This window comes from Hemiscyllium ocellatum, chromosome 19 (genome assembly GCF_020745735.1).
Source record: "Hemiscyllium ocellatum isolate sHemOce1 chromosome 19, sHemOce1.pat.X.cur, whole genome shotgun sequence".
In the NCBI taxonomy this organism is placed as follows: domain Eukaryota; kingdom Metazoa; phylum Chordata; class Chondrichthyes; order Orectolobiformes; family Hemiscylliidae; genus Hemiscyllium; species Hemiscyllium ocellatum.
The window spans coordinates 33,201,289-33,219,306 of NC_083419.1; the positions used below are offsets into that span (position 1 = coordinate 33,201,289).

At 38.4% G+C, this 18,018-nt stretch overlaps 1 protein-coding gene across 3 annotated transcripts in view; it reads right to left on the minus strand.

Moving 5' to 3' along the window:
• mdfic (MyoD family inhibitor domain containing) overlaps nucleotides 1-18,018 on the minus strand; it is a 46,243-nt gene that overhangs the window by 3,031 nt on the left and 25,194 nt on the right. For all 3 annotated transcript variants that reach the window (XM_060839358.1, XM_060839356.1, XM_060839357.1), the window contains exon 4: nucleotides 10,121-10,396. In XM_060839358.1, the coding sequence (XP_060695341.1) occupies nucleotides 10,121-10,396 (276 nt within the window). The remainder of the gene's footprint in view (nucleotides 1-10,120; nucleotides 10,397-18,018) is intronic.

Consider the following 18,018-nt stretch of genomic DNA (forward strand, 5'->3'; position numbering starts at 1 on the left):
CCTGCTCGTTTACGAAAACATGCTTCCACTCCAACTTACGAGCAAAATCTATTTGAGCAGCCAGATTTGATTTACAATTTCTATACCATCCACTGGGGAATTGCCAATCAATGCCAGTTTTGGTTTGTAAATCCCTGTAGGCCAGGTTCGAAGTTTGGAATAATCAAATGACTTCACATAGGGTCAACTAGCAAATCTTCAGCTGACGTATATGGGCTTGATTTGAACTTATGTTCCACAGATCATTCCACTTCCATCTAAGTTTCTGATAATTTCTTTTTATTAATATACTAACTTACTGTTTCTTACATTCAACCAGATTTTTTTATTTTGTACAAGATTCTTGAATTAAAAATAGATCACACTTACATAAATAAAACTAAATCAAGGATTCTAAAGAATTGCACTGGTTATGTCCTTATCGGTACATGTAAACTAGATAAAAATCAGGGATGCTCATTTAACCACTTAAACAATGTTTCTGATGTTACATCAGCCCATCTGGAGAACTCAAGAAAATGTCTGCCAATGCATATATTTGAATTGCACGCAAGTAGACTTTATAATTGAAAATTGTTACCCAATTTAGTCTTTGAACTCTAATTTTTTGCTGACTGAAGAGAACTAATTCAAGGTTTTCCCTTAGTAGCTCATTTAAGGTTTGAACATGACATTAACATATCGTTAAGGTCATTTTTACAACATAAACCTTAGGCCAGTACTGTCTTAGCCAGCTATGCTGTCAGAGTTCAGAGCAGTCAAAGCAAATCTCCAGACATTTGGTTGTCTCACACCAAGAATCAAAGACAGTGTAAAGTTGAAGTCACAGATGTGGGTGGGGTCCTCAGCAGGGGCTTCCTCAAGTTTCATACAGAAACAGGCGCTGCAATCACAGCAAGAATCACAGATAGTGGGGTGGCAAGAGCAAAACTAAAAGGTGATCTCAGAACCGTGACAAAAACAAAGACCCTGTACTAAAGAAGCCCAGCAATCTGGTGCAGAAAGGAAGGCCTGAATAAACAAAATAAATCCAGTAAAATAAATAAATCCAAGATCATGAAAATTATCACATTCTTTCAAATCTTCTTCCCACATATAATCTTTTAAAAATTTTTGACTTGGAGTCTAATTATTGTATACATGAAATCCTATATACAAATAAAGAAAGGAAATATTCAAATGTTTAAACTAATTTATGATCTGATACAAGAACAAAAGAAAAAAGATAAGAATATGCGAGGTGACTTGTTCCTTCAAAGTAGATAAACACGTGTATATAGCAGTTAGATATTGTAAGCTTTAAATTTTGTAAGGCATTTATAGTGGACAGTCCAATTGCACTCTCTATAGTTTCCGGGACTCCTAACAGAGGCACTCAAATTCAAAACCACACCTCAGTTAACAGTAATCATTCACCTATCCTAACAGATCATGTTTTGCCTCTTAAAACCTGTGCTTGCAGGTGCAGCTCAAAAAGTGGTTCCCACAAGAACAAATCCAGTTAATATCAAAGGAATGCAGCTTCTTGTTAGCCAGCAGCAGAGAAATGCTACTGCCAAAACATAACAACCTTCATAACAAAAAGGTCAACGGCGAAAGCTCATTGGAACACAAGAAATGAAACTGGTTTCAGTTATTTTAATGCTCATTAAGGTAAAGGTTGACCAAAATGAAGAATGAATATTTTTCCAAGAAATTTCAATTCAGAATCTTGGCAATCTCACATATTAAGCGTGTGGTAAAGTTTCTTCATTCCGTTAGAGTAGTCTATCCTATCCTACACTCTCAGAAGATGACCCAAATTCACCAGGACAGATGTGTGTAAATACCTGCAATGCAATCAAGTGGATTGAGACTGCAAAAATTAATTCAGAGTCCCTGTGTCAGTCTAAAGGACATCAAAGTTAATGGATTGTGTTACATACATCAAGCTTAACTTGTAGATTTTACACTACACAGGCACTCATTGAAGTCTCTAAAACAAGGATATCAAACTACACACTTAGCAACATCCAAAATATAGAATTGAAAACTCTGTTGAGGTGTACTCTTTAAATTTAATACTAAGTAATTCACTGATAAATTTATCACAATGAAAGTTCAGATGGCTTTAAACTAAGTTTGAGATCCAGAAAGACCATTTTATAATAGAATTCAAAATGCGATTAAGAATACAATTTGAGTCGTAGAGATGTACAGCACTGAACTTCAGTCCAACTCATCATGTCGACCAGATATCTCAACCCAATTTAGGCCCACCTGCCAGCACTCACCCCTTATCCCTCCAAACCCTTCCTTTTCATATACCCAACCATATGCCTTTTGAATATTGCAGTTGTACCAGCCTCCACCACTTCCTCTGGCAGCTCATTCCATACATATACAACCCTCTGCCTGAAAAAGTTACCCCTTAGGTCCCTTTTATATCTTTCCCCTTTCACCCTAAACCTATGCCCTCTACTTCTGGACTTCCCCACCCTAGGGAAAAGACTTTGTCTATTTATCCTATCCATACCTCTCATGACTTTATAAACCTCTATAAGGTCACCCCTCAGCCTCCGACACTCCAGAGAAAACAGCCCCAGCCTATTCAACGTCTCCCTATAGCTCAAATCCTCCAACCCCGGCAACATCCTTATAAATCTTTTCTGAACCCTTTCAAGTTTCACAACATCCTTCTGATGAGAAGGAGACCAGAACTGCATGCAATTTTCTAAAAGTAGCCTAACCAATGTCCTGTACAAGCCACAACATGACCTCCTAAATGCCTTCTTCACCATCCTATCTACCTGTGACTCCACTTTCCAGGAGCTGTGAACCTGCACTCCAAGGTCTCTTTGTTCAGCAACACTCCAGGAGGAGGAAAATATAAATTGGAGAGACATTCCATGGCAGGTTATTCTACTTGTTGTCATGAAGTGAGGTTTGCACTTTAAACCATATTCTTGTTAGTAAGCACATCAAGAGGCAATGATCGGGGGGCTTTAGGCTTACTCGCTAGCTGAGAAACCCACCAACATCAAGGGAAATGTTGACTCCAAGTCTCTGGATTGATTTGAATGGATAATTAAAAATATAATAACAAATACAAAATAAAAAAATCAGGGGTAAAGAACTCAAAATTCTACCAATTGAACAGGTAAGCTTAAAATTGCCTCCAGTGACTATACATGAACAAGTGCTCAATTTGCAATCTCATTCAGCTGCAGGCTCTTAGCGCTGAGAATACTAACCTGCAACTTGGTTTTCCTTTTGACTGACAGTTTCACCAACAGCATGGGTCTGCACCTGGGAACATCTCCTGAAGATGCAGGCTACTGCTCTCACCAGAACAAGGCAGTCATATGATCGCCTAGTTCACCATTGACAGCAAGCATAGCCGTAGCACAGGTCTACAGAAACAAAGTTCTGCTGCTGGTGAACACACAAGAATAACAACTCCTACTCTATGCACATTTGTTTTTGGTAGCAGTATGAATATTGCTGAAGTGTTAAGATGAGCACAAAAAGTACAGAATAAGATTTTCGGCCAGGATGGTGCAGATGTGGATGTGGTGGATTTTCGAGTATTTGTCCTCTACAAAGGTTACCAAAATAGTAAACATTAAAACATGCAAAAAAAACTACATCTCTTATAATCTTGGATTCCAGCAAAGTACAGAAGGTCGTCACAAATATAGTTCCAGTAAACTTTACTTAAAACAAAATAGAAACAGGGTAGTTAGAGATTAACAAAATAAAATGCTGGCCTAGCCATCAACACCCACATCCCATGAACAAATATAAGGGAAATAATACAATAGATGATTAGTCATACAACAGGTGGACGGGGGGGGAAAAGAAGAGAAGTGGTTACATGGCTTAAGGAAGACAATTCTACATCATGTTCAAGACAGAGCCTCCACAAACCATAGCAACCTCTACAAGGATTGAACCTGCACTATTGGTATCGTTCTGCATCATCCTGTAACCATCTAGCCAACTAGTCTAAATGCATCCTAATACACCTGCAAAGTTACTGCAGATTATTCATTTACATTAACTGAAGGTGTTTTTTTGTCAAATTTGCACATAGTATGGGGAAAAATAACTATACTAAACAAAAATGCCCTCCAGGCTATATCCTATTTTGCTTATTCAACAGCTTTCCACAACTTTGTTGCATATGCGACAGTTTTATATATTTTGTTGTTTATTGTACAGGTACTGCATTTGAAATGGATTGTGGCATACATTTTCTCTGTCCCAATTTGAATTAATTAAGAATACTGCCATACCAAAATGCACTTGGAAAAAAAAGAATATCCCTGAAGAAGAATATCTATTTTTGATCACTCCCCTTGCTTCATACATTCCCCAAGTCATATGTAGACATGTAACCTATTCTTGTAAGCGACAAATGCATATTTAGATTCCAGGAGAGAAAAAAAAAGAATGGGCTGCACACATATTCTGTCTACAGATTCAGTGAAATATCTGTATTGTTTATGGGATAGTTCCATGTGTAAATTTGTTTTCTGTCCCCCCAAAAAATGTACAAAAGTGAAACATTACAAAATTAGATCAATGAGATAATGAGTTGAAGTCTATGAAGCCTACAGGCAGGAATGCTGTGTTCTTTGAAAAAAAATCACCCATTAACATTCTGCTTCAAATAGAGCCCTCAACTCACTTCCTTCATGTCTTGTACATCCTGTTTTGATTTCCTGAAAAATTAGTTGCTCACTAAAGTCTATTAATTATCATTAATATAACTGACTGTTAGGCCCCGAAGGCAGAAGCAGTAATTGACTCATCAATTTATCTCCACTTTCAGGTATTATGCAAGTTCAAGACATCGATTAAAAGACTATAAATGCACTTTCTAGCTTCACTAAACCCAAAGTGATTTGAAAAGACAAAAAGTACATCAAAGACTAGAGAGAACTGGCATTCCTTTGGTTAAATACAAATACAAGAAATATATATGACTGAGTTGCTCCATTATAAAATGCAAATAAACTAGTAAAATAAACTACTGGCGAAGATTTAACTGGAAGAGGGAAATTCGCAAGTATGAATAAATCACATTTTTATTCAATATAGATCAGAAACTCAGCAGACTAGTCTCTGTTTAAATGCAAATTAGGAAAAGGATCTAACTAAGCATTTGATGAAGCCACTATATTTTAAACCCAATAAAGGAATCCAGTTCAGAAATTTTCATATTTATGCAATAGATGTGCCAGTCCCCTGCAGAAGTGAAAATTAAATTGAATAAACACCTAGTTACATTGCAAGAAATGCAAACCATCACCAAACTGATGGCAGTTTTGAGTGTAATTTGTTGAGCGGCATTTAGAAAAGAAACAGGTGACATTTTCTTCTCTAAAAGCTGCGGTGTCTCTCCAGTGTCAGAATTCAATTTCAGTCTAAAAGTGTCCAGCCTGGTAGATACATGAATTTATTGGTCAGCTACACCATTGCTTGCCCAACAGTTATGTTCAAAATGTTCAGACTTGTAGTCATACCTTAAATTATTTGAATGTAGGTTTTTGAAAAAAAAAGTGCTTGAGGAGTGCAGTTGATCCAAGAGATGTTTTTTTTTAAATGGGATGTAGGTAGTATTAACATGGCCTACATTTATCCATAAATGTAGACTGCAGAAGGTCGAACATCTGTCCATTTACTTCCTCCCTCCTCGGTACCCAAGGTCCTAAATACACCTTCCAAGTGAAACAGCACTTCACTCAATCTCGCCCACTATATCCACTGCTCACAATGTGGTCTGCTTAACAGTGGGGAAACAATGCGTAGACTGGTGATTGCTAGCAGAACACCTACATTTAGATTAGATTAGATCCCCTTCAGTGTGGAAACAGGCCCTTCAGCCCAACCAGCCCCCACCAACCCTCCCAAGAGTATTCCAGCCAGACCCATTCCCCTCGGACTCATGCACCTAACACTATGGGCAATTTAGCATGGCCAATTCACCTGACCTGCATATCTTTGGACTTTGTCTGCAAAAGAGACCCTGAGCTTTCAGTTGTCTTGTCAACATGTCTTGTCCCCTGGCCAACCTCTCTGTCTCTGGCTTGCTGCAATACTCAATGAAGTGAAGCTCAGGCTGGAAGAGTAGCACCTCATTTTCTCCTTGGAAACTCTACAGCTTTTTTGTCTCAATGTTGAGTTCAACCACCTTAGGGCTCGAGGCACCATCTACCATGTTCTAATGCCAAGCCCCACACACCAGCCCTTGTTATTGATCATAAGACATAGGAGCAGAAATTAGGTTATTCAGCCCATCCAGTCTGCTCCACCATTCAAACAGGGCTGACAAGTTCTCAATCCCATTCTCCTGCTTTCTCCCTGTAACCTTTGATCCCCATGACTCTCAAAAATCTTTCAGTATTAAATATCCTCAACGACCTGGCCTCCACAGCCTTCTGTGGCAATGAATTCCATAGATTCACTATCATCTGGCTGAAGTTTCTCCTTATCTCCATTCTAACAAGATCTTCTCTTTACTCTAAGGCTGTGCCCTCGGTTCCTAGTCTCTCCTATCAATGGAAGCATCTTCCCAACATCTACTCTGTGCAGGCCATTCAATATTCTGGATGTTTCACTTAGATGTCCCCTCATCCTTCTAAACTCCATCAAGTATAAACCCAGAATCATCAAACTGACACTAAGTGGAAGCAGTATGACTCTTACTTTGCTTTGGTCCAGAATCAGTCCTGAAACTTTGGATTTGCATTATTCTTAAGTCAAAAACCTCAATTTGCAAAAGGTTACACGGAAACTAAAGTAGCTTTAGACACAATCTATTTTTTAAGATACAATTTTGGTGTTGATTATATGTGCCACAGATCAGTGGGAGCCTAATTTAAAGAAACAAATTAGGTTACTTATCAATTCTCAACATCCTTTTAGAATTCCTGCAATTTATTTTCCTTCCTAGGATTTTAACGTCCAGTGTAACTAACAAACAATCATGCCAAAGGTTAATGCATTTTTTTTTAAAACAGTCCCAGGAGATGAATTTTCAAAAGATGATGAAAGTAATAGCAATTTAAATGCTATATTAAGTTATAGATCCATCAACTACCAGCAATTTTCAATGCCATGTTGGGATTTTAGATCATTTCATTCACACCTGCACCCCCCAGTTTCAAAGCAGGGATACAGAGATTCAAAACTTTGTATTTGTCTTATTCACAAGTTTAAGTGAAGCCAATGGTTTCTTTTTACTAACTGTCACTCTCCAATTCCTGAGCTATCTGCACAATAAAGTAACAAAGATTTTATATGTGACATCATCTCATTGAAATACTTTGGCCAACCCAACAAAACAAAAACTGTACAAGTGCACAAGGGCTGATACAAAAGCCAAAATACCAAGTTCAGGTCATCCATGTTAGTTTGGCCATCCTTCTATGCACACCTCACCCCCATCATCCACCATGATTAAAGATTGTATTGGTCAGTCTCTCTCTCTCTCTCTCTCTCTCTCTCTCACACACACTAAACCCCATGCAAACACTGAAAACAAAAGAATACTCAAGACAAAGTTGTGACAGCTATTCCAGTACATTAACAAACAACTGAATTGGTTGGATAAGTTAAAAAAAAGTTAAACATCAGTCTTTTAGTTACTTGATCAGAATTCAAGCATCCCAGGAATGTTAACTTTTACTGCCTAAATTTAAATGAAGTGTGTACAACTGCAGTCATGAAGGACTCTGTCATCTACACCTGCAAATCGTATCTCATTGTTGAATTATTCATCTCAAATTGGGTGAAAGTAAAAAGTGAGGCTGAAAAGATTTGTTGAAAAGATTCCTCTTTTTCAGAGATCCAGTATGAAAATTGGTTATGGTTTATTTTTCAACCTGCAAACTTTTGCAGGCTGATTGCATGCAACCAAACTGGAAGGTCTGACAATTGTCCAAAATTGTTTCTCAGTCTGTATCAAGATTTGCCTAACAGTGCAGGTTACCGCTTAAGAGGCACCAATGCCTAAGAATTCCAGCCACCCAGCGTATTTCCCAGCTTCTGCTCCACTACTGACACAAGTTTTACAAGCCTGTCTAAGGCAAACTGTATTCCCCTCACTTATTTACATTAACAACCTAGTACTCATTTTAGGCAGTCATCCAGGAAATCTGCAAAACAACATTTATCAGTATGGCATAATAGAAGGAGTTGCACTCAAAAAAAATGATTGTTTTGTCCCCAAATTTTGCTACGAAGTCATCAAAAGCAGTTGATTTTCAACTTCAAATTTCACTCCATGCTGAGTTAGCTGATCTCAGCAAGATTATGGGTGATTCAATACAGTCAATCATTGATATGATAGAGAGTGGAAAATCAGCCATAACTGCTAAATGAATATAGCATCCAATTACCCTGCATCAAGTGCAAAGGAATGGTTGCCAAGTGAGGAAGAGGTGGAATTGGCTCACGTACAATATTTGTGACATGATCATATGGGTGTCATAGAGTCACAGAGATATACAGCATGGAAACAGACCCTTCAGTCCAACCCGTACATGTCGACCAGATATCCCAACCCAATCTAGTCCCACCAGTCAGCTCCCGGCCCATATCCCTCCAAACCCTTCCTATTCATATACCCATCCAATGCCTCTTAAATGTTGCAATTGTACCAGCCTCTACCATTTCCTCTGGCAGCTCATTCCATACACGTACACCCTCTTCGTGAAAAAGTTGCCCCTTAGGTTTCTTTTATATCTTTCCCCTCTCACCCTAAACCCATGCCCTCTAGTTCTGGACTCCCCAACCCGAAGGAAAAGACTTTGTCTCTTTATCCTATCCATGCCCCTCATCATTTTGCAAACCTCTATAAGGTCACCCCTTTGCCTCTGACGCTCCAAGGAAAACAGCCCCAGCCAGTTCGGCCTCTTCCTATAGCTCAAATCCTCTAACCCTGGCAACATCCTTATAAATCTTTTCTGAACCCTTTCAGGTTTCACAATATCTTTCCGATAGGAAGGAGACCAGAATTGCACGCAATATTCCAACAGTGGCCTGACCAATGTCCTATACAGCCGCAACATGACCTCCCAACTCCTGTACTCAATACTCTGACCAATAAAGGAAAGCGTACCAAATGCCTTTTTCACTATCCTATCTAGCTGTGACTGCACTTTCAAGGAGCTACGAACCTGCACTCCAAGGTCTCTTTGTTCAGGACCTTACCATTAAGTGTATAAGTCCTGCTAAGATTTGCTTTCCCAAAATGCAGCACCTTGCATTTATCTGAATTCAACTCCATCTGCCACATCTCAGCTCATTGGCCCACTTGGTCCAGATCCTGTTTAAATTTGAGGAAATTTTCTTCGCTGCCCACTACACCTCCAATTTTGGTGTCATCTGCAAACTTACTAACTGTACTTCTTATGCTCGCATCCAAATCATTTATGCAAATGACACAAAGTAGAGGGCCCAGCACCGATCCTTGTGGCACTCCACTGGTCACAGGCCTCCAGGATGTACTATTTAAATTATTTATTAAAAGTGAGGCACCTTACATCTGGATATGACACTTCCTTAAGAAAGGAGAACTTGTTATTTTTTTTACAAGGATAGAAAGACAAAAGGAATTCAGGTCCTTGAAAATGCATATCTTACATAATCTAAAGGGGTTTTGTAATAAAAAAAGCTGATTATATTTTCAGGGTGACAAATCGGCAAAATCTATGTGAAATACTAGATAAACCATTATGAATGATCACGTAAGCAAACAATTTGCAAGATGTCATATCCTTAAATTAGAAAATACTTCCGGTTTGTAAATCAGGATGTCCAGATAAAAAAAATGAATCACATGCGGAAAAGGGAAATAACTCATTCCTTTCTGTTTAAAAAAAAAACTGTCCTCAAAAGTTTACGGAATGAATTATTTCTGGGGAATCAAAATAATGGTGCAATTTTAAAAATTCTAATCAGGTGAATGATAAAAGCATATCTAAAAAGAAAAAGGCTGCTCAGGGAAAATTTCAGCACTGATAAGTGGTGCCAGGTTTCACAGAAATATTTAATGGAATTGTTCTATGGAATTATTTAAAATGAATACTGTAAGGTTATAAAAAACACTTCTGCAGAATGACAAACTTACCTTCTGGTGTGGAAGTTGGTTTCTGAGAGTTTGTAGAGCTTAATTTGCTTTTCCTGCTACCATTACTATTCACAGAAAGGCTTGATTGGAGTTTTCTGTGCATTTTTTGAGAGACTGGAGCAGCGAGCTTTCTGTGGTCTGAAATCCCACGTGTGACCCCATTGTGAATTCCATTTACATTACTCAGACTCATGTGGCCATTTTGTAATTTGCCAGTTTCCCCCTCAGTCTGTTCCAGTGCTGAAGTAGTTGGCCAAGGCAGTGATTGAGGTTGAGCTGAAAGAATATATGAAAGGAAGACAAAAGAAAACTCAGTTTTATTCTCCAAACAATAACTGACTTGTGCAATAAAATCAATATCAAAAATAAACTCCTGCAGAACTCCTTGAACACAAACTTTCAACTCAACACGAGAGATAACTGCTGTGGAATAATTTTGCTTTCTAAAAATGCTAGAAAGCAGCATTAGTTTCGGTACGAGTTAGTGCACAGTTGGTACATAGTGAAAACAACTGAACTGACTCAAAGCAAATTGAAAACAGCAAGAACAGTTATTCTGTAAGTGCCAGAGTTTGCCTTTTTCCAGGAAGCAGAAAGCCACACAACAGTGACGACATCTCAAAAATACTTTCAGCTGTAAAAAGTTTACAAGATTGCTAATTGTATTGAATTAGCACAAGTCTTTTATCAATCTAAGTTTGGTGAAATTTCAAAGCATAGAATCAACTCCTGCGGAAACAAACATTTCAACAAAATACCATCTATAACTTACATTTGCATAGCATCTGTAATACAATGAATTTCCCAAGATTCTCCATGGCAATGCTTTGAAAAAGCTTTGATACTGTTCCACAAAAGGATACAAGAGGACATTTGACCAAAAGTTTAGTCAAAGATGTAGGTTTTAAACTGCAATTCAGAAGAGGAGGGGGGCTCAAGAAGTTAAGGTAGGGAACTCTAGGCTTTGCACCCAAAGCAGATAAAAACAACAGGCATCATTGGTGGAGTAATTAATACAAGAGATACAGCAAAGGCCAGAACTAAAAGGAAAAGTCAGAGGGCTGAGGGATTGGAGGATGTTGTGGTAGTGGTGGCTGGGGAGAGGTGGTGGGATGGGGCAGAGGATGTAGTGGAGGGAGCAAGGCCACAGTGAGACATTCCCTTATTCCTCTCTGAATCTGACCACCTCAGCATGCTTCGGATCCACATTCCTTGGCCCACTCTGGATCCCACTGCCTCTCCTCCCATTAGGACTCTCCGTACTTCTTCCCCTACCCCAGAGCAGAACCTATTGCCGCTCAAATCGCCCAATCCAACACCCACCATTCTCTGTCAAACCCAAATTTCTTTTATCTATCCTGACCTACACTAAGCACTGCATGATGCACTTAGACCACTTTCCATCTTATATCACACAATGTGCCTTCCAACTCACTTTGCATCCTGCCACCCACCCAACCTACTAGCCCTTAACCCCTCACTTACCATTGCAGAGCAGCTATCAAAAGTGTCTCAATGTGATTCTGAACCTTTAAATGTCAAAATACAACAGCTGGTTGCTGTGGAAAGCAAGTGTCATTTGCCCTCCTCTGATAGTTCTTCACTATGTGAGAAGTGTCAAAAAAATGAAGTCCAGAACTGCCTTTCTGAAGAAGGCGTGATCAGAACCTCCTGCCAAAACTGCAGAACTCTTGTCTTCATTAAAAAAAAGGGGCAGAGTAGCAATCTATAAGAAATTAGCATTCCTTGGAAACTTCAGCTAATGGCATCCTCAGAATTTACTAAGCTACATAAAAACAAACATGAATCTGGGCTGGCAATTAGATTATTATGTAATCTGCACAAGCTCAACAATATTATTTATATGCTTAAAACATAACCCAAATACACGAACTAGGTCATGTGAGAATTATAAAAAAGGTTCTATGAAATAAAGGCGATCATCAACCTCATACAGAAGCCTTTCTTGATGAAGGATTTATGCCCAAAATGTCAATTCTCCTGTTCTTCGGATGCAGCCTGACCTGCTGTGCTTTTCCAGCACCACACCCTTGACTCGTATAGAAGTCAGTCATGAAACATTTTCAACAAATGTTGAAAGCAAGGAAATGTTTAGAAATAGGTAGACAGCATTCTGTTAACCTTATCACAATCAAAATTAACAGCAAATCCATGATTATCTTCTCTGAACCAATTTAACAGCATACATGAGACAACACTGAAGCAATAAAAAGGAAAATTCAGCCAGCATGGACCAAATCTAACATGGAACAATTAGACCACTCACCTTCACAAATGTGTCCAACCCAGTTAAAACTGACCAGAGTTTGCATTTATCAGAATAAAACCCTCACACCCTTCTTGGTAGGTCTTACATCACAGCTAGTACACAGATCAAAAATATTCAATGGGGAAGTAGTTTAATAATCAACAGAATCCCATATGTTTTATGTAATTCCAGGGAGCCAACCTCCCATCAAATCAACACCACAATACACAGATTCAGAATTTCAGACATGATATGTGGATAACCAATTATCTACTGATCAAACAGATAGTTACCAACAACTTTGACTGTTGATCCAAAGTCAAAGTCAGATATTCAAGGATGAGAAATGTTTACAATTAACACAAAGACAAATATCTCATGCACATTTTAGTCTACCCTAGATATGTGAGGGCAGTACTAGATGCCAGTATTGTAAACCTTACTGAGCAGACTTTTCTACTAATGAGGAGCATAAAATTCAGAAATACAGAGGAACCTCAATTATCTGAACAAGATGGGCAAGCAGTATTTCATTTGGATAATTGATTATTCAGATAATTGATTCAATGCCTCTCCTATGGGACTCTGAAGTTTTCTGAAGTTTCCTTTTTCCTCGCTCAGCCTACCTTGCTCCCTCTCTGTCTCAGGGTTAGTTTCTGAGCAGACACACACCTATTTGTAAGGGGCCTGCAGCATTGCTGAAGCCTCTCTCCAACGCTGCTTCACTTCAATGGGATTGACAGCATAACTACTTGTTATGTCCTCTCCCCTGTCTGTATCCCAATCATGAGTCAGACTGGTTTTTTTTCCAAAGTGGAATTTACAGACTTATATTTGCAAATACATTCTATTTTGCTCAAACAAAAACACAATCTGCAGGCAGTCAATAAATCATGTAATATTTTATAAATTCCACTTTGGAAATAGTACAAGTCTGACTCAAGATTGGGATACAGACAGACTCTAACCTCACACCTTTAATGCATTGTCTAAGCTGTGATGTCACTGTTTTTTCTAAACTTTTAAGTTATCTCGAGAATGTGACTTAAAAGAAGTCTTGGGATTTAAGTGTTAATGAACTGAAACCTGAAATCCATTCAAAAGATGAAAGACTTAACAGCAACCTAGCTTTATTCAATATATCATTTTAGTTGCATGACGCTAATCTTTTGCTACAAAGTCTGTGTCTTATGGTCCTGCTCCATAGCTACTTGATGAAGAAACAGTTCTCTGAAAGCTAGTGCTTCCAAATAGACCTGTTGGACTATAACCTGGTATTGAGAGATTTTCAACCTTAATTAAATGGAGGCACTCCAGAACAGCTATCATAATTGAGAGCTAACTATGCTACAGAAATTTCTTAAAATAAGACAATGTTGATAATCAGCTGCATAAAGTTTTTTTTCAAAAAAAGGTATTTTCTGAACTATAGTGGCTGAGTCAGTGAGGTATAATACTTCATTTCCTAATACCTTGTTCATTAAAAATTATAAATATTATCCTGCAAAAGTACATTTCAGCATTCAAATCAAAATATCCTGTAAACAACAACAAAAAAAGTTTCATTTGAAAAAAATCTGACGGCAGAATGAGAGAAGTTTTCTGTTGGTTTCACAATCATGCTATTTTTGGATAATTAGTTGTGCAATTTTATTAAAGCTTTTTTTAAAAAAAGGATGGAATATTTCAATTGGTAAGAAAACATTTTCACTGCAAAAACCATTCCAAAATTATGTTTTATATCATCTTCATACTCTGCTTTGGAACTACTCTATGCAGAAATCATTGGAAAAAAGTTTGTAAAATGTCAATCATAAATATATGTGAACAATCAACTGTTTACAGTCTCAAAATACAAACTCAAAAGAAAATATTGCACAGAATGCAACTAATTTTAGAATTAACTTTCAAAAGCAGAAACAACAACAACAACAAACAACAACAACTTAACTGACCATACTTTTATTTTGTATACCCTTCAGGGGGAAAAGTATAAATATAAACACTGAGGTGACTTTAAAGTACACAACTGGACTTTAAAGGGCTCAAGTCCAAAACATCTGGTTGATCGTCTATAAAAGTGGCAGTAATTAACAAAGATAAAATTTCTCCCATTGCATTTGTAATTAGAAGCACACATGGCCACCATACAAAATACCTTGCCAATGATTAACCTCCCAAACCTTCCTTATTCAAAAGCATTTTGTGATGCAAAATCAGAGCTTTACATTGGAACATTTTTACCCATTCCTCTCATTCTTGGATGAAAAATGTTGGCATCTACACTCAGGTAGCGACCTATTTTACAATTCAGATTAAAAATAAAGTTCTGGCTCCTAAATTATTAACACGTGTTTGTGACTCTCCAACCTCATAAAAATAAAATTAATGACTTTCAAATGTTTTCCAGTTACAGAACCACCCTTTGCTGGGCATTTAGAAATGCTCCTATTTAAACATCTCCAAGTTAAATGACATTGCTCAGGCAGAACAGGGAAACATTGTCTTCAGAAAACTTAAGTTCTCTATATCTTAAATCACAAACAGATGTGGAAAATAACTGTCCACAAATTTATTCATATTCAAAGAAAATACTGCTTGAAATAGGTGACTTAAATTTAACTTTCAAAATGCTCCTGTAGTCTACTTTCGAACAGCACACAACCATTCACATTCTTTGTCAGCCTTTCAATTTCTTCAAAACAAAATGGATGAACTGACCACTTGTTTTTCACATTCTTCATAGTGCAACATTTAAAGTCAATCAGACTATGCCTTGCACATGGCATGCACAGCTTTTGTTGCCATGCCACATCGTGATAATAAGGCGAGGAACACCATGTTTCTGAATGTGATAAAGTTCAGCCTTTTCCAAAATTCTGAATGCTGGTGCAAGTGGAAAAAGTGAGCCTTCAAAAAAAAGCTCGGTATGGAATTTCGGGTTTCTGCTGCAGAATGCACCTCATGCACTAGGTTTGCTGCAACCATTCTTCAAGGATCTACAGGGTGTGCTTGATCTCGAGTGTTAACAAAAACTACTTACAACCCAACAGATCACAAGGATTGAGAGACATCATTACACAGACTTTGAGGAGGACTGGGATGTTCAACCTTATCACTGAGATTCTTATGACACAACACCCTTATGGCACCCCTCCGTATTAATACTTTCAGGCACACATACTATAGCTTCAAAATTTGTTCTTTTTTTTGAGTCAGACCCTGAACAAAAGGGAAACTAAACCTTCAAGTCTGTGGTGATGAAAGCCAAAAGGAAACCTGAAGTTCGAGAACTTTGGGGAAACTAAAGCTGCTTGAACCAAATACAAGATAAAGAGCCAACCATGTTCAGATCAGCCAGCGGTGAAGCACAGGCAGAAAATGAAGAGTTGGTCCTGGAGCTGGGAATAAACAAAATCAGCGGTTGCAACAGCTGTTTTTTGTCTGCCAAGCCTGACCCCACAGTTAACAGATTTGTCACCAATTGTTCAAAATTGTTTAGTGTCAATAGATACAGAGACTGCTGGGAGCAGAGCTGCCCAGAATCTGGAGAAATGCACTATTTTAAAAACATTGCCTATGTACACAAACTGGTCGGGAGCAGTCACTAAAATCAAAATGAAAGAAACTGGAATTCTGCTGATGTCCATTGCTTTGAAGGATTTTGTGGTTGGAATTGGTGCCATTTAGTCCAGGGGCACTGTCCAGTGAGTACATGAAACATATTTGTTCCATTTTTTTATTACAAGTTCAATATTCAATAGAAGTTGAATTAGTATACAAGTCGTGGTCGGGTGTAATTTATGTTGACTGATATTTGATCGTTAAATTAAAGTTATAAGAAGTGAAAACCATTCAGTAAAATTTGTTTTCTGTGCTGATTATAGATGTTTTTGATTTTTTTTTCCACCAGATGTGGGTGAAATTGGCTTGGCCAGCATTTATTTCCATCCCAAGTTGCCATTAAAAAGGGATGGTAGTCTACTTTCAGACCGCAAGACACAGGAACAAAAGCATGCCATCAAGTCTGCCAGGTCATTCAACAAGATCATGTCCAGTCTGATCATTCTCACCTCCACTTTCCTGTTTTTTCCCTGTAACCCTTGAATCCTATACGAATTGTTAAATCTGATCAGGGATGAGAGAGATAATCGATCCTTGACAGTCCTCCACAATTAAAAATTCCACAGATTCACTACACTCAGAACAAATTCCTCCTCATCACTGTCTTGACGCCTTACTGAGATAATGCCCTTTGGTCCTAGATTCTCCCATAAGGGAAACAACCTTTCCATATCTACCCTCTCAAGTTTTCAAAGTTTCGGTAAGGTCACCTCACATTCTTCTCAACTCTAATGAGTAAGACCCAACCTACTCAACCTCTTATCATAAGACAGTCCCTTCACACCTGGTATCACCCTAGTGAACCTTCTCTGAACTGCCTCCAATGTTAGTGTATCTTTCCTTTGATAAGGGGCCCAAAACAGTTCAGTATTCCTGTTGTAGTTTGACTAGTGCCTTGCATAGATGTAGCAAAACGTCCATATTTTTAGATTCAAATCCCATTGAAATAAAGGTCAACAGTCCACTTGCTTCCCATAAGAATAGGAGCAGAAAGTAGGCCATTCAGCCCATTGGATAATGGAGCAGACTCAAACCAGGTTCCTGATGAAGGGCTTCTGCCTGAAACATTGATTCTCCTGCTCCTTGGATGCTGTCTGACCGGCTATGCTTTTCCAGCACCACACTCTTCAACTCCAATTTCCAGCATCTGCAGTCTTCACTTTCTCCACCCTTCCTGATGAAGGGCTTTTGCCCAAAACGTCGATTTTACTGCTCCTCGGATGCTGACTGAACTGCTGTGCTCTTCCAGCACCACTAATCCAGAATCTGGTTTCCAACATCTGCAGTCATTGTTTTTACCTACATTCAATCATGCCTGGTAAGTTTCTCAAACCCATTCTCCTACTTTCTCCCCATAACCCTTGATCCCATTGGCAATCAAAAACCTACTTTCCCTTTTACCTTCTTAATTTGAATGCTGGCTTTTTTGAAATTTAAGCAAGAAGACTGCCAAATCACTGTGCTGTAGCTTTCTGCAACCTTTCTTCAGTTAAGTAGTATTCAGCTCCTCGATATTTGTTGTGGTTTGTGACATCATTCTGCCACTGGTCTTACTGTGGTTCGGCCTCTTGATTCATACTTTTTATCCTTTCCCACTGACCTCTCACTCTTGAAAGTTTACTTCCTGCAATAGACTTTAGTGAAATCATTTCTGTCCCCCTTTGCACCAAATTCCCACTTAAACTCAAATTTCCAAAAGCATACACACTCAGCTTTCGTGTCACTCTGCTAAATTTCCTCACACTGACTGTGGGTGTAGGAATTCCCTTTCTTATGTGGATGTGGTCAGATTTTTTTTTAGCAGCAGTGATTTAAACTATAAGATAGAAGGTTAAGGAGAGAGTGGAGAAGAACTTTCTTTCACTCAGAGGTTTTGGAAGTCTGCACTTCACTGCCTGAAAGGGTGTTTGAGTCAGAAACTCTTGTGACATTTAAGCTACAATTAGAAATTCACTTGTTTTGCCAAAGTTTCCAGGGTTATGGGCCAAGCATTGGAAAATGGGCT